The following is a 17,179-nucleotide window of genomic DNA, read 5'->3' as shown; positions in this document are numbered from 1 at the left end:
TCGCCACTTGATGCAAAGCGTAAATTGCACAAGTCGGCGAGCTCTTCGCCCCAAAAACGTGCCGTGTATACTCGTAACTTTCTATCCTTTGCTCTGGATCTTGCCGCCAGAGAAATTGTTATCATAGGTTGTCATCGCTTGGGACAGCAATTTGAAGAGACATCGCTTCCATGTCGGCTGAAAGCGCTATTTGGTGTTCGCGGAAGCGAAAAAAAATTCCTGTAAGACTCTGCAACATATCTGGTCCAGATAAGAGTTTGTTATTGAGGCCCACACATTGATACTTTGCTGCTGCGTTGCACTCCTCTGAATTTTTCGGTCTTATGAGGGTTGATGACAGGATAATGTGGTTAAATACCATTAAAGCCTGTCCCTGGTATCGTTAAGTTCAAATTGTTAAACTTTGCGAAAATAATCAGTCAGTGTCAATGGTTTCCTGATGACGCTTTCGTAGCTTGCCATCTTTCTATAGGCGTCGTTCTATTGACTTGAGTTGCCCATAGCAGGGTAGAAAATATTTGTTAACATCACTTCATCTTCTTGCCAAAGTCCAACTTCATATCTTCCACCGGTGAATCGAGTTGTTAGCGCCAATGTCTCTCTGTTATCTCTCTCTCTCTCTCTCTCTCTCTCTCTCTCTCTCTCTCTCTGTTATGTCTCTCTCCAACTTATCTCTCTGTTCATTGTTCGAATGACATAACAGTTTGAGGCGTAAGATTCGATGTCCAGCCACTTACTCAACTGGCTTGCTAATTTGTCTTTTGCAATTGGGGTTGCTGTTTAAGCAGGAGTAGGATCTTACAGGCCCAGGTGCAGTTTTCTCTTCTGACTTCTTTAACTTCAATGGTCCAAGAATAACTTGAACTTCATTTAGATTGTAGCTCTGATTCGGCAAATTTCTCAAATGTGGGCAGCGCTCTTTCAACTCTTGCAGATCTACAATCTAGTCACCTAACTTCAGTTTCCCATGAACATAAAATTGCACTGTTGTCAACGGCTAAACCTCTTTTGTGCTGAAACACCTATCGGCACTTTCCGTTTTTACACCTTGTGATCCGTGAATTCCTACTAACGATAAGGACACTTTTCAGTCTTATAGGCGCAGTATAGATACGATTGACTTATCTGCGAATGGAATTGAGGAGCCTGTATCACACATTGCTAGCGCGCTTAGGCTTAGATCATCATTCATCAGTTTAATCCGCACCACAGGGAGTACTCCTTGTGTGATGTTTGTTGCTACAGCCGTTGTAGTATCTGAGACACTCATTGTAGCCTCCTTCATTGAGAAGTCGCTATGCAAAAGTTTGGTATGTCGTCTGCCACAATTGGGGACACTATAAGTTCTACTTTTGCAATCCTTTGACCGATGGCCAGGTCTCAGGCAACGATACACAGTCTCAACTTGTGCACATGTTCTCGTCGTTCATTCGGCTTCAATAATTGATATTTCTCGCAATTAAAAAAGTCATGCTGTCCATCTTTAATTAAGACAATCTGCATTCTTTGGGTTCGTAGAATCTTCAGCTTTGTTGCAAAAGTACTTGCCACGTCTTGCAGTGAATCTCGTTACCGCTGCTATACATGACTCGGTGTTTAATGACTGCGCCACTTCGATGTGTACCGCTCTGGTTGAAAGACAAGTAAAAAGACAACACCATCTCTTCAATGAACGTCGTAAAAACTTGACACCAAAGGTTCCGAAATAGTCAACTCCAGTATGGGTAAAGTGGAACACAGTTTCATCAAGTCGCTCTCGTGGTAAGTCTGCAATCGGTGGATGGGTTGAATTGGCGTTTCTGTGCCGAAATTTGACAAAACTTGACTTGAGTTTCCTTAAAGCAATTCTCAACCCAATGATCCAGAACTCTTGTTGAAGAAAAGTCTGCCTTCGTGCAAACTGACACGTTGCGCTCTCTCCAATAGAGGTAGTACGACTGGATGTTTTGCAGTCGAGATGCGAATGCTTCAGCCGACCTTTCACTAGAATTGTTCCATCCCCTTCTAAGAAGGGTGACAATTTGGCAATGCTCAGTTTTTGAGATTTTGCTATTTGCTATCAACATTGAAACATTCGGGAAGCCTTCAGTTTGAACAAATCGAAATAAAATTTGTTCTGCTTGGTCCATTTCATCATTAAACAGGCAATGAAGTTTCGAATCCGGTGAACTGCGGCTGGACGTTCTAACTTCGGAATTGACGTGTAGCTGATAGGTTCTACACGGCAATTTCATATCACAGAGATTAGTTTCAACGTCGCTGTATCTTGCAGATGTAGCACACTGCTTCGTCTGCCGCGTCTCAAAATGTGTACATCTGTTTTCGAAATGAAGTCGAATTATCGACATCGTTCTCATTTCTTTCAACTCAGAGCGCCAATCGCTATCTTTGAGTGCTCTGTTGACAACTTTGTCCGATGCGTGTCCCATTGATGCCCAGATGCTTTTAAGTAGAAACCGCACCCTTATGGCGAAGGATAAACATATCCCAAGTGGATCGAACACCGCTGAGACAAAGGATACACAGGATAGGACAATTCTCTGAGTTATTTTCGGTGGAACTTCCTGCCCAGTTCTACGACAGACTATAAGACTGTCTGTGTCTACATTCCAGTTTACTCCAAGGAGTGGTTCCAGGATCATTGTGGTTCTGCCACGAAAGTCTTTCACAACTTCCGTTAAATTGTCTGCTTCTGGGATCTGTGACTTGACTTTTTTGCGACTCGTTATTCGTTTTGTCAAACTGAATCCACCTTTGCTGAGGCTGTTTCAAACTTTTTGGTAGCTTTCGATTGCTTCTTGAGGTCTTCTGACTGACCTTAGAAACTTGTCCAGGTAAAAGTTTCGCTGGACAGTTTTAACAAGATTTTCATTGTATTTCGTGTTATCTTTCGCCACTTGATGCAAAGCGTAAATTGCACAAGTCGGCGAGCTCTTCGCCCCAAAAACGTGCCGCGTATACTCGTAACCTTCTATCCTCTGCTCTCAATCTTGCCTCCAGAGAAATTGTTATCATCGGTTATTATCGCTTGGGACAGCAATTTGAAGAGACATCGCTTCCATGTCGGCTAAAAGAGCTATTTGGTGTTCGCGAAGCGAAAATAATTCCTGTAAGACTCTGCAACATATCTGGTCCAGATAAGAGTTTGTTATTGAGGCCCACACATTGATACTTTGCTGCTGCGTTGCACTCCTCTGAATTTTTCGGGCTTATGAGGGTTGATGACAGGATGATGTGGTTAAATACCATTGAAGCCTGTCCCTGGAATCGTTGGGTTCAAATTGTTAAACTTTGCGAAAATAATCAGTCAGTGTCATTGGTTTCCTGATAACGCTTTCGTAGCTTGCCATCTTTCTATAGGCGTCGTTCTATGGACTTGGGTTGCACCATAGCAGGATAGAAGTTATTTGTTAACTTCACTTCATCTTCTCGCCAAAGTCCAAATCATATCTTCCACCGGTGAATCGAGCTAGTTGCTCCAATGTCTTGATTGCTCTCTGTTCATTGTTCGAATGACATAACAGTTTGAGGCGTAAGATTCGATGTCCAGCCACTTACTCAACTGGCTTGCTAATTTGTCTTTTGCAATTGGGGTTGCTGTTTAAGCAGGAGTAGGATCTTACAGGCCCAGGTGCAGTTTTCTCTTCTGACTTCTTTAACTTCAATGGTCCAAGAATAACTTGAACTTCATTTAGATTGTAGCTCTGATTCGGCAAATTTCTCAAATGTGGGCAGCGCTCTTTCAACTCTTGCAGATCTACAATCTAGTCACCTAACTTCAGTTTCCCATGAACATAAAATTGCACTGTTGTCAACGGTTGAGACCTCTTTTGTGCTGAAACACCTATCGGCACTAATTCCGTTTTGACACCTTGTGATCCGTGAATTCCTACTAACGATAAGGACACTTTTCAGTCTTATAGGCGCAGTATAGATACGATTGACTTATCTGCGAATGGAATTGAGGAGCCTGTATCACACATTGCTAGCGCGCTTAGGCTTAGATCATCATTCATCAGTTTAATCCGCACCACAGGGAGTACTCCTTGTGTGATGTTTGTTGCTACAGCCGTTGTAGTATCTGAGACACTCATTGTAGCCTCCTTCATTGAGAAGTCGCCATGCAAAAGTTTGCTAGGTCGTCTGCCACAATTGGGGACATTATAATTATCATTTCTACTTTTGCGATTCTTTGACCGATGGCCAGATCACTGGCAACGATACACAGTCTGAACTTGTGCACATGTTCTCATCGTTCATTCGGCTTCATTAATTGATATTTCTCGCAAGTAAAAATGGCGTACTGTCCATCTTTGAATAGACATTCTGCATTCTTTGGGTTCGTAGAATCTTCAGCTTTGTTGCAAAAGTACTTGTTCTTGGTTTTTCGCGTCTTTGAAACTTAAGAGCTTGCCTGAGCTAACAAGTCCTCATGTACAAAAGCTGTCAATACAATCAAGTTTGCTGCCAGTAGTCGATTATCCTGTAGGTCGTAGCTACTGCTCTTTAATCTGAGGGGACAATTTTCCGGCTGCTAAACTTAGAACATCATTCAATTCCAGATCATGCTGAAATCAAAGCAGTCAAAACCTCAACTATGTTTGTGACTGCGCTTACAAAACGAACAATGCTATTGGAATCATCGTGTCTAACTGGAGGGTGACAGTATATCTTCTTAAGTTGAGCTTGACTATGACACTCGGTCTGCCGAACTATTTAGAGGGAACGTCTCAAACTTGATAATATGTCTAAGCTGAAGCCCAATCCAGATATTGTCACTTTCGCCTGACTAGTGAAGCTAATCTTCAGATACTATATCTCAGTATCACTTAGCCGCTTTTCATTCACAATGACATCAAAAATCTTATGATGGGGTCACCAAGGGGTCTCCCAAGAAATCAGTTGAGTTTTGGTAACCCTCTCGGATCACCACTCGGTAGGTAATTTACTTGTAGCGTGGTTTGGCTCACCGTTGCTTGGTTTTGACTCTCCATCGAACTGTTACGAGAGTTATGCTAGGGACTCTGACTTGATTTGGAATGCTGACGTTCCTTGCTGTTGGAACGTAGTTTTGGACAAATGCGTTCGTGGTTCTGTCACCCTAAATGATTTAGGGATTTCCGACTTGAGAAAACTCAGAGTCACGCAGTTGCGTTGAGAAAATTCCTACGCCTGGTTGGAAAAGTGGGGTAGTTTGCGGGTAGACGCTGAAACGTTTTTCAACTCTGTCCTTGGTGATATTCCTAGGAGGGTAGACCACAGCATTTGGAGATAGTGCCCGGCTAGGTCAATACTGTTCGGCCACTGCATCTGCCCACACTGCCGTCCTTTCTAGCTTCCGTCTTGATTCAACACTTTCTAAGTCCTCTCCCTGCAACCCAGATGCCCTTGTGTGATGTTTGTTGCTACTGCCGTTGCAGTATCTGAGACACTCATTGTAGCCTCCTTCAAGGAGAAGTCGCTATGCAAAAGTTTGGTATGTCGTCTGCTACAATTGGGGACACTATAAGTTTTACTTTTGCATACCTTTGACCGATGGATGGCCAGGTCTCAGGCAACGATATACAGTCTGAACTTGTGCTTATCTTTTCGTCGTTCATTCGGCTTCATTAATTGATATTTCATTCGGCTTCATTAATTGATATTTCTCGCAATTAAAAATGGCGTGCTGCCCATCTTTGAATAGAAATTCTGCATTCTTTGGGTTCGTAGAATCTTACTTGTGGCGTAATTTGACTCACCGTTCCTAGGAGGGTCGACCACAGCATTTGGATAGTGGCCAGCTAGGGCCATACTGTTGGGCCATTGCATCTGCCCAGCCTGCCGTTCTTTCTAGCTTCCCTCTTGATCTAACACTTCCTAAGTCCTCTGCCTGCAACCCAGATGCTCTTGAACTTCCTTTTGTCAGTTCAAATTCCAGGCGTCTTTGCTCTTCGTCAGCCTCAGCTTTCTTTCGCTCGTTTTCGAGCTCTCGCTCATGCTGTCGCAAACGTAATTTGTCTTGCTGTTCCCAGGTATAGACGTAATTCTCACCGTCAACTTCTTCACTTTCAATTCCTAACGAACTCTGGCGCTCTCGCAATCTGCTGCTGTCTGTTTTCCTCGAATTCATTGTAAGTTTCAAAGAAACATCGATATGCTCTTTCGGCAGACACTGCTTTGTTCTGGGCTAAGTGACTTTCCACATCAGCAAGAAGTCTGTCAAATGTTTTGAACAATTCAGCTTGCTCATTTTCTATTCTCTTGAATTCGACTGACATCTTGTAGTCAGCAATTTTCCAATGTCTATCGGGGCTCTTTCCAGCCATCGTAAAGATTTCGTTCTGGTCCACCAAATAGAATTGAAGATTCGTTGCTGTTCGTGTTGTCCGGGTAGGAGAACCAAAATTTGCGGCTACTCAAAAATCTCAGCGGAAACGAAAAATCACAGCCTGGTGCTCGAGCTTCACGCCTGCCTGGTTCTTCACTTAATTCGATTAACTAATAATCTCGTCAAAACAATTAGCCGCTCGGTCGTATTGAAGGACTGTAACTTTGGTTTGATGAACTATAACCAATCTCTTACTGAGTTTGTAAGGTTTCAGTCAGTGTTAGTACTGTTCATAACTTTTAGGAAAGCTCAACTAATTTAGCTGACCTAAAACTTTATTGACTTCAAAATCTAGCAACTTAAACTTGACAATGACTAAGATCGAGATCAAATTATATTCAATTTGAAAACCAACTGATCTGGATACGTTTCTTCAGCTTTTAAATTTGATACAATTTCACTATCCAAAAAAACAGGTTAAAGTCAATAATAAGGTAAATATCATCTATAGCATCATAACTCGCTCCTGATTGTTTAGTCAAGTAAAATGATTTAGGCCAATATTTACCCTGTAAATGTCAACTAATTGCACAAAATGGTTTTTATTATTATTGACAAAAGCACGAATTTTTATTACGCAGCACTGAATCGCTTCGAAATAAGGCATTTGACCATAAACAAATAACTAAGATAATTAACGAATAAATTTTACTAAAAATAGGAAAAATATGAAAAATGCACTTTTGCAACAAATAAGTGTTAATAGCCACACTTGTGGGTCTGAAGCAAAAACCGTCGCGGGGTCCACAGGTAGCTTAGAGGTTACCCAAACCAAGTGCAAGACCGCTGTCTCAGGTTTTTCCTTCGGAGTTTTTCTCCCATGTTTTGTCCCACTTTGGAGTTCCAACTTGTAAAAATTTAACTTGAACCATTTTTGAGTTTTGACAAATTCTAAGTTTTTCTGATTTCAAAAGTTAGTTCTTGCTTTCTGATGGCTCTCGCTTATGATTTGTAGTGGCGCCAACACTAAAAATTAGCAAATAACTCGTACTTATTGGCAAAATAAACTTTGAAAGCACTATCAAATCAATCCTCAAACCATTCGATTCAACTATAGCCAACTACTATAGTCCATTCAGACCAATTACACAAAAAATTGTTGAAACCAAATAGACGGCTTGAAACAGCCGCAAAAAAATATTTCGCTTGGTTAAAAATTTCCTGTTCATATCTCATTTTCTCGCCTTCTCCGCAACTGGTTTAAACAATTAGCCACTCGCAAGACTCTCCAATTTGTTCAAACCAGTTCAGTTTTTCAAGCGTTTCATTTCGGGCCTCAAAATTCCAATAAAATTGATTAACAGAAAAAATACAAAACTCTTCATCGAGTCTAAAAAACACACACCAATACAATTCAAATTCTTTGAATTGTAGGAACCGAAGGAAGGCCAATATTAGTTCGCTATCACAGCTTTTAAACAGATTACCATACCTCCCCTTCGAGTTGTAAAAAATTTAAAAGAATTATAGCTCCACTAAATGAAGTTAACAGTCGAATACCAGAAACACTACTTTAGGCAAACCCCCCATAAAAACTACAAAACAGTGGCCTAACTACCAAGTTCCGTCACTGCTGCTTCAAAAAGTGACAGCCTAATCTAATCAAGAAAACTGATGTGGGTTATGCAACTATTGAAAGAGGGTTACGCAGGGGTTGATTGAAAACAATAGCACAGTTTTCAGCGCCCTCTCAATGTTATTATAAACCACTTCTTCGTCTCAGAGTTGGATAACTCTAGTTGAATATTAGCGACAACAGCAGTGTTGTGACATTTAGTCATTAAACTTGCCTCAAACTGTGTAGTACTTTCTGAAGCACGGAGTAATGTTGATTGTGTTTGGCCTCAAGATTGTCAAAATCAGATCCCTGCGAGTTTAGCAAATTTCGTAGCTCAGTACCGCTGAGACCCCACCGCTTCTGCTCAAATTCAAGTCTCGTGTACTTGGACATAACCAGCGGCTTGGAAAAATCAACACCCTCTTTAGAAAAAGAAAGGTTTCCTCCATTTGTAAGTAACTGCCGCTTGGATAGTTGAGGTTTCGGTATCCATTGTATTACACGTCTATTGGCTAAGCATTTGAGCCAATACATCAAATATCAGATTGGTCACTTTTCATTTCATCTTAAAATCACATAAATAATTCCATTTTATGCTATCAAACACAGCCTTTTTAAAGACGCGTTTATTTACGTGCTTTGCAAAAGAATTTCATATTTTTTATGAATCACTCGAGCTCACCGTTATCAACGAGTTGCAATAACGAGTTACAACATTGGTACACTTATCTCATCCAAGATAGGGCGTATAATCTACATGACTTGTCACCCGATGAGAGGGGACACATTTTCAGTCTACTACAATCTTAATCTACTTAGTCTACTACAGTCTCACGCAATGAACTGGGGGAGCACAAATATAGCGCGCGACCATTTGCATAATAAAAAGAATCAATGCAAGAGAGAGGGAGCTCAAAATACACTATTAGTGTATAAAAGGGGCTAGTCAAACACTTAAATAAATTTTTCGAATAATTGTTCCTTTTTTAAGAAAAAGGACTCTTTGGTATTTGTTTTCCCCAAACTTGGCTCAAAACAACTATACGGAAAAGGCCACTTTATTGAATAGCCCCTTATACACTACTCTAACAAAAAATAATTAACAATATAATATTAGCTAAAAACACTAAAATCACACTAAATATTATGATATATTAACTAAAATCCCTTATATAACACAAAATATTATTTCGCTACAATATTAAGCAAAACACTAATATTAATCAAAACCATTATAGCCATAAGTAATAGTATAAAAATAGGGAATATTATGTCGACATAATTATCCCTTTCATTTTAAACGAATCCAAACTATACCTTCTTGTCTCACTTGATGTAGTGGTTAATTCATCGGGTCAGGTTAAGTTGCTTTGGCAGACGGAAGGTTTGGGGTTTCTTCCTCACTGTCTTCAGTCCCCTGACTTGTTACAAAATCACTACTGTGGTACTGTATGCGGAGCACACTGTGATCGGCATACAGAAAAAAAACACTCTGAGATCGGTGCAAAAGCTACGATCAGTTTTATTATTAAATTACAAATAACTTAATGATTAACTAAAATAAGGCAAAGCTATGCAAGGGTCTATCAGCGAAACATCTCGGCAGATGAAAACTAATCTAGAAACACGGAATTAAACCATCAAGAAAAAGAAAAAAAAAGTAAATTAGAAGATAAATTAAAGCAACAAGAAAACTATGGAAACATAGTTATTTGATCCAATAACTAATCCTCTTAATGAACAAAATGGAAACCAATCAGCCTTAATGGAACGAGGCATGACCAATCAAAAACAGACACTAAAACATTAGAAAATATAGAAATCACATTACCCTTAACATTAACTAATTATAATAAACAAACATTTACAGCTAGTAATGAGATTAAAAACAATTACAATTAAAAGTGTTAACAAAACGTTAAATAAATTTAAAAAGAATGATGTAGATATATCTCTAGTATCCGATGGTAGAAGAGTAAAAGATCGTATTTAAACTTTTAGTAAAGGTTTCATAATGTTCATTACTAATAAAGATGTAACTGAACCAGATATAGCAGGAGATAAAGAAAAAATAAAAACATTTCTAAACGATATTAATAATAGACCAACGTATACTAGGAGTGGTAGAGCAGAAGTTGTTAGAGGTTCAATGGGAAGGATAAGGATGTAAACAAGAGCCCCCAGTAGTAGTGGCGAGGAGTCTAGTAACAGTGAACAAGAAGTTGGTGCTAGTGAATTATTTAGTCCTAATCCACTTAGTGTCAACTTCGTTGATCTGCGAAGCAGTTTCACTAATCCAAACGATTTATTAGAAAGATTAGAATTACTAATACTAAAAAAGCGGGACATGATAAATTATAAGACGAGATACTCAAAATATCTAAACAACTATTACCAACTAAATTTATTGTCCAAGAACAATTGGATCATTTTATTTTTAATTATGGTAGATATGATAGTTATTATAGTAGTTACTATAATAGTTATTATTATTACTTAATATAATAGTTATTAATATTACTATAGTAAAGGAAACAACAGCAACAACAAAAAGAATTAGCTAAGGAAATATTTTCACCACAAATGACAAAAATCCGAAGACAGAATAATACCTTTATAAAAACATAAAACATGGTCAGCAGGCCTAATTTAAAAAGCATCTCTTAATAAATATAATAATACTTATAAATTCATATTAACAGTTATACATATATTTACCAAATATGCTTGGGCTATGCCTTTAATAAATCTGGTATATCTATAAAAAATGGCTTTAAAGAAATTCTGCTAGAAGGTAGGATACTAGTAAAATTATGGGTTGATAGAGGTAGTGAGTATTATAAAACATTTAAATCCTGACATTAAGAACATCATACGTAAGTATACTTAACATATAGTGATCTAATAGCTGTATTTATAGAAAGATTTAATAGAACATTACTACATATAATTAATAAACACATGTTTATAAATGGCGATGATAATTGGACAAAAACTGATGAATGATGCTGTTGTAACATATAATAAAAGCTCATTAACATTAAAATCATTAACACTCGGCATACAGAAAAAAAATCACTCTGAGATCGGTGGAAAAGCAACTATCAGTTTTATTATTAAATTACAAATAACTTAATGATTAACTAAAATAAGGCAAAGCTATGCAAGGGTCTATCAGCGAAACATCTCGGCAGATGAAAACTAATCTAGAAACACGGAATTAAACAATCAAGAAAAAGAAAAAAGAAAAAGTAAATTAGAAGATAAATTAAAGCAACAAGAAAACTATGGAAACATAGTTATTTGATCCAATAACTAATCCTCTTAATGAACAAAATGGAAACCAATCAGCCTTAATGGAACGAGGCATGACCAATCAAAAACAAACACTAAAACATTAGAAAATATAGAAATCACATTACCCTTAACATTAACTAATTATAATAAACAAACATTTACAGCTAGTAATGAGATTAAAAACAATTACAATTAAAAGTGTTAACAAAACGTTAAATAAATTTAAAAAGAATGATGTAGATATATCTCTAGTATCCGATGGTAGAAGAGTAAAAGATCGTATTTAAACTTTTAGTAAAGGTTTCATAATGTTCATTACTAATAAAGATGTAACTGAACCAGATATAGCAGGAGATAAAGAAAAAATAAAACCATTTCTAAACGATATTAATAATAGACCAACGTATACTAGGAGTGGTAGAGCAGAAGTTGTTAGAGGTTCAATGGGAAGGATAAGGATGTAAACAAGAGCCCCCAGTAGTAGTGGCGAGGAGTCTAGTAACAGTGAACAAGAAGTTGGTGCTAGTGAATTATTTAGTCCTAATCCACTTAGTGTCAACTTCGTTGATCTGCGAAGCAGTTTCACTAATCCAAACGATTTATTAGAAAGATTAGAATTACTAATACTAAAAAAGCGGGACATGATAAATTATAAGGCGAGATACTCAAAATAACTAAACAACTATTACCAACTAAATTTATTGTCCAAGAACAATTGGATCATTTTATTTTTAATTATGGTAGATATGATAGTTATTATAGTAGTTACTATAATAGTTATTATTATTACTTAATATAATAGTTATTAATATTACTATAGTAAAGGAAACAACAGCAACAACAAAAAGAATTAGCTAAGGAAATATTTTCACCACAAATGACAAAAATCCGAAGACAGAATAATACCTTTATAAAAACATAAAACATGGTCAGCAGGCCTAATTTAAAAAGCATCTCTTAGTAAATATAATAATACTTATAAATTCATATTAACAGTTATACATATATTTACCAAATATGCTTGGGCTATGCCTTTAATAAATCTGGTATATCTATAAAAAATGGCTTTAAAGAAATTCTGCTAGAAGGTAGGATACTAGTAAAATTATGGGTTGATAGAGGTAGTGAGTATTATAAAACATTTAAATCCTGACATTAAGAACATCATACGTAAGTATACTTAACATATAGTGATCTAATAGCTGTATTTATAGAAAGATTTAATAGAACATTACTACATATAATTAATAAACACATGTTTATAAATGGCGATGATAATTGGACAAAAACTGATGAATGATGCTGTTGTAACATATAATAATAACTCATTAACAATAAAATCATTAAAACTCATAGTAACATTAAAATGACGCCTATTGATGCATCACACAATCCCCAAGAAGTTAAATACAACCTTACATCTAATAAAACCAGTTCAAGACATAAAGTTAGTGATTATGTAAGAAATGCTGATGCTGACAAACGTAATATCTTTCCATAAGGATTTACATCTAATTTGAATAGAGAATTATTTAAAATTAATGAAGTTCTAAGTATACAACCAGAACTTATAAAACAGAAGATATTAATGGTTAAATAATAGAACGTAAATGTTATGAACAAGAATTACTATAGTCCAAATTTAACTTTGAATCTAATAACAAAATTTTAGAATCACTTAATTCTTGAAATAAATGACACGAAACAGATTCAACCAAAGTAAACAAGTAAAACTAAAACCAACAAACAATATTACAACTAAAGCAGATCAATTATTTTTAAAAGATAATTAAAGTATTGATATGGATAATAAACATTGTTAAATTACCTATTCCTACTAATAATAAAGATGTTGTTAATAAGGAATGTTGTGACAATAACTAAATAACATCTGATAATAAATTAATATATTAAGTAAAAATATGAGTTACGTAAAGGGGAATTTGAAGAATTTACAACAAGTGTCATTAACCTGCCTACATCTTCAATTGATGATAATACAATTAACTAAATAACTGAAAACACAAATAATATAATTGACTTATCTAGTAAACTTACTGAAGCTGAAGATAACTTTATTCAAAATTGTATTAAAGTTGCTAGCGATACTATTAGCAAATATAACCAATTAAAACAAGAATTTGATAATAAATTTGATCAAAACATTACTAACATACAGTTAGATGATTTGTTTACTCGCGGTCTAAGAGAATTACAAGAAGACAATAGATCTATCTGGGAAGCTGCTTCACAGATCGGGTTAACCCTTACTTAGATTAGAAAGCTAATACCACAATATATAGTAGCTACACTTTTAGAAATCATGTTAATTAACAACAAAAAAACGAGCAAGATCAGAGATGCACTACCAATTTAGTCAAGAAGATATAATGAGAGAAATTTAAAGGTATTTTACTAATGAAAGTGAATCAAGCAACACCAACCGCACCAAAGGAAACACTACTATATCCTAATATATCTACGCAATCAGAACGTTTGATAAATGATAAAATCAAAGCAAACAATAATTTTAATAACAATATCAGTATCAAAGATATTAAAAATTAGCATTAACCTGAAACTAATAATTAAAATAAAAAGTATATACAAATCTTATATTAACATTGGTGGGATAACAGAAACTATATTTTCATCTATAGCAACAACAGCAACATCAACAGCATTTATTGGAATAGGATTACATTATTCAGTACCCGCAGCATTTGCAACAGCATGTGGATCATTATCAAAAACAATTAATACTAAAATAAGAACAAGATAATGAAATATTCACAATTCTACATCAAAACAAGAGAATTTAGTGATAAGTTTAAGCAACTATATACTAAGTCAATGAAGGATAATGATATAGATAAGGAATATAATGATTTAGTTAAAGATCATGAAGATTATAAAAAGAATAAGTTAAGTGTACTTTTAAACTAAAGATAATGTTGTTTAGTGATACTAATATTCTTAGTAGAAAAATATTACTATTAAATCGGCGAAGCCTCTTCGCCGATTAGCAGTTAGTTAATATTAATGTTAATAAATAGTTAACGTTAATGTTTATATATAGTTAAGGCTAATGTTATTATATAGTTAACGCTAGTGTTAATGTATATCAAGACATAAAGTTAGTGATTATGTAAGAAATGCTGATGCTGACAAACGTAATATCTTTCCATAAGGATTTACATCTAATTGGAATAGAGAATTATTTAAAATTAATGAAGTTCTAAGTATACAACCAGAACTTATAAAACAGAAAATATTAATGGTTAAATAATAGAACGTAAATGTTATGAACAAGAATTACTATAGTCCAAATTTAACTTTGAATCTAATAACAAAATTTTAGAATCACTTAATTCTTGAAATAAATGACACGAAACAGATTCAACCAAAGTAAACAAGTAAAACTAAAACCAACAAACAATATTACAACTAAAGCAGATCAATTATTTTTAAAAGATAATTAAAGTATTGATATGGATAATAAACATTGTTAAATTACCTATTCCTACTAATAATAAAGATGTTGTTAATAAGGAATGTTGTGACAATAACTAAATAACATCTGATAATAAATTAATATATTAAGTAAAAATATGAGTTACGTAAAGGGGAATTTGAAGAATTTACAACAAGTGTCATTAACCTGCCTACATCTTCAATTGATGATAATACAATTAACTAAATAACTGAAAACACAAATAATTTAATTGACTTATCTAGTAAACTTACTGAAGCTGAAGATAACTTTATTCAAAATTGTATTAAAGTTGCTAGCGATACTATTAGCAAATATAACCAATTAAAACAAGAATTTGATAATAAATTTGATCAAAACATTACTAACATACAGTTAGATGATTTGTTTACTCGCGGTCTAAGAGAATTACAAGAAGACAATAGATCTATCTGGGAAGCTGCTTCACAGATCGGGTTAACCCTTACTTAGATTAGAAAGCTAATACCACAATATATAGTAGCTACACTTTTAGAAATCATGTTAATTAACAACAAAAAAAACGAGCAAGATCAGAGATGCACTACCAATTTAGTCAAGAAGATATAATGAGAGAAATTTAAAGGTATTTTACTAATGAAAGTGAATCAAGCAACACCAACCGCACCAAAGGAAACACTACTATATCCTAATATATCTACGCAATCAGAACGTTTGATAAATGATAAAATCAAAGCAAACAATAATTTTAATAACAATATCAGTATCAAAGATATTAAAAATTACCATTAACCTGAAACTAATAATTAAAATAAAAAGTATATACAAATCTTATATTAACATTGGTGGGATAACAGAAACTATATTTTCATCTATAGCAACAACAGCAACATCAACAGCATTTATTGGAATAGGATTACATTATTCAGTACCCGCAGCATTTGCAACAGCATGTGGATCATTATCAAAAACAATTAATACTAAAATAAGAACAAGATAATGAAGTATTCACAATTCTACATCTAAACAAGAGAATTTAGTGATAAGTTTAAGCAACTATATACTAAGTCAATGAAGGATAATGATATAGATAAGGAATATAATGATTTAGTTAAAGATCATGAAGATTATAAAAAGAATAAGTTAAGTGTACTTTTAAACTAAAGATAATGTTGTTTAGTGATACTAATATTCTTAGTAGAAAAATATTACTATTAAATCGGCGAAGCCTCTTCGCCGATAAGCAGTTAGTTAATATTAATGTTAATAAATAGTTAACGTTAATGTTTATATATAGTTAAGGCTAATGTTATTATATAGTTAACGCTAGTGTTAATGTATATCAAGACATAAAGTTAGTGATTATGTAAGAAATGCTGATGCTGACAAACGTAATATCTTTCCATAAGGATTTACATCTAATTGGAATAGAGAATTATTTAAAATTAATGAAGTTCTAAGTATACAACCAGAACTTATAAAACAGAAAATATTAATGGTTAAATAATAGAACGTAAATGTTATGAACAAGAATTACTATAGTCCAAATTTAACTTTGAATCTAATAACAAAATTTTAGAATCACTTAATTCTTGAAATAAATGACACGAAACAGATTCAACCAAAGTAAACAAGTAAAACTAAAACCAACAAACAATATTACAACTAAAGCAGATCAATTATTTTTAAAAGATAATTAAAGTATTGATATGGATAATAAACATTGTTAAATTACCTATTCCTACTAATAATAAAGATGTTGTTAATAAGGAATGTTGTGACAATAACTAAATAACATCTGATAATAAATTAATATATTAAGTAAAAATATGAGTTACGTAAAGGGGAATTTGAAGAATTTACAACAAGTGTCATTAATCTGCCTACATCTTCAATTGATGATAATACAATTAACTAAATAACTGAAAACACAAATAATTTAATTGACTTATCTAGTAAACTTACTGAAGCTGAAGATAACTTTATTCAAAATTGTATTAAAGTTGCTAGCGATACTATTAGCAAATATAACCAATTAAAACAAGAATTTGATAATAATAAATTTGATCAAAACATTACTAACATACAGTTAGATGATTTGTTTAATCGCGGTCTAAGAGAATTACAAGAAGACAATAGATCTATCTGGGAAGCTGCTTCACAGATCGGGTTAACCCTTACTTAGATTAGAAAGCTAATACCACAATATATAGTAGCTACACTTTTAGAAATCATGTTAATTAACAACAAAAAAACAAGCAAGATCAGAGATGCACTACCAATTTAGTCAAGAAGATATAATGAGAGAAATTTAAAGGTATTTTACTGATGAAAGTGAATCAAGCAACACCAACAGCACCAAAGGAAACACTACTATATCCTAATATATCTACGAAACCAGAACGTTTGATAAATGATAAAATCAAAGCAAACAATATTTTTAATAACAATATCAGTATCAAAGATATTAAAAATTACCATT

The 17,179-nt window shown here is 34.4% G+C and overlaps 1 protein-coding gene across 1 annotated transcript in view; it reads right to left on the bottom strand.

Moving 5' to 3' along the window:
- Window positions 1-17,179, bottom strand: part of LOC142339402 (NAD kinase 2, mitochondrial-like) — a 117,631-nt gene that overhangs the window by 29,597 nt on the left and 70,855 nt on the right. The window contains exon 2 of the mRNA XM_075389420.1: window positions 8,161-8,495. Within this exon, the coding sequence (XP_075245535.1) occupies window positions 8,161-8,462 (302 nt within the window). The 5' untranslated portion in view covers window positions 8,463-8,495. The remainder of the gene's footprint in view (window positions 1-8,160; window positions 8,496-17,179) is intronic.

This window comes from Convolutriloba macropyga, chromosome 5, assembly GCF_964194025.1.
Source record: "Convolutriloba macropyga chromosome 5, txConMacr16.3, whole genome shotgun sequence".
Lineage (NCBI taxonomy): Eukaryota > Metazoa > Xenacoelomorpha > Acoela > Convolutidae > Convolutriloba > Convolutriloba macropyga.
The sequence above is the reverse complement of the archived record's forward strand: the minus strand, read 5'-3'. Positions and strand labels throughout refer to the sequence as shown.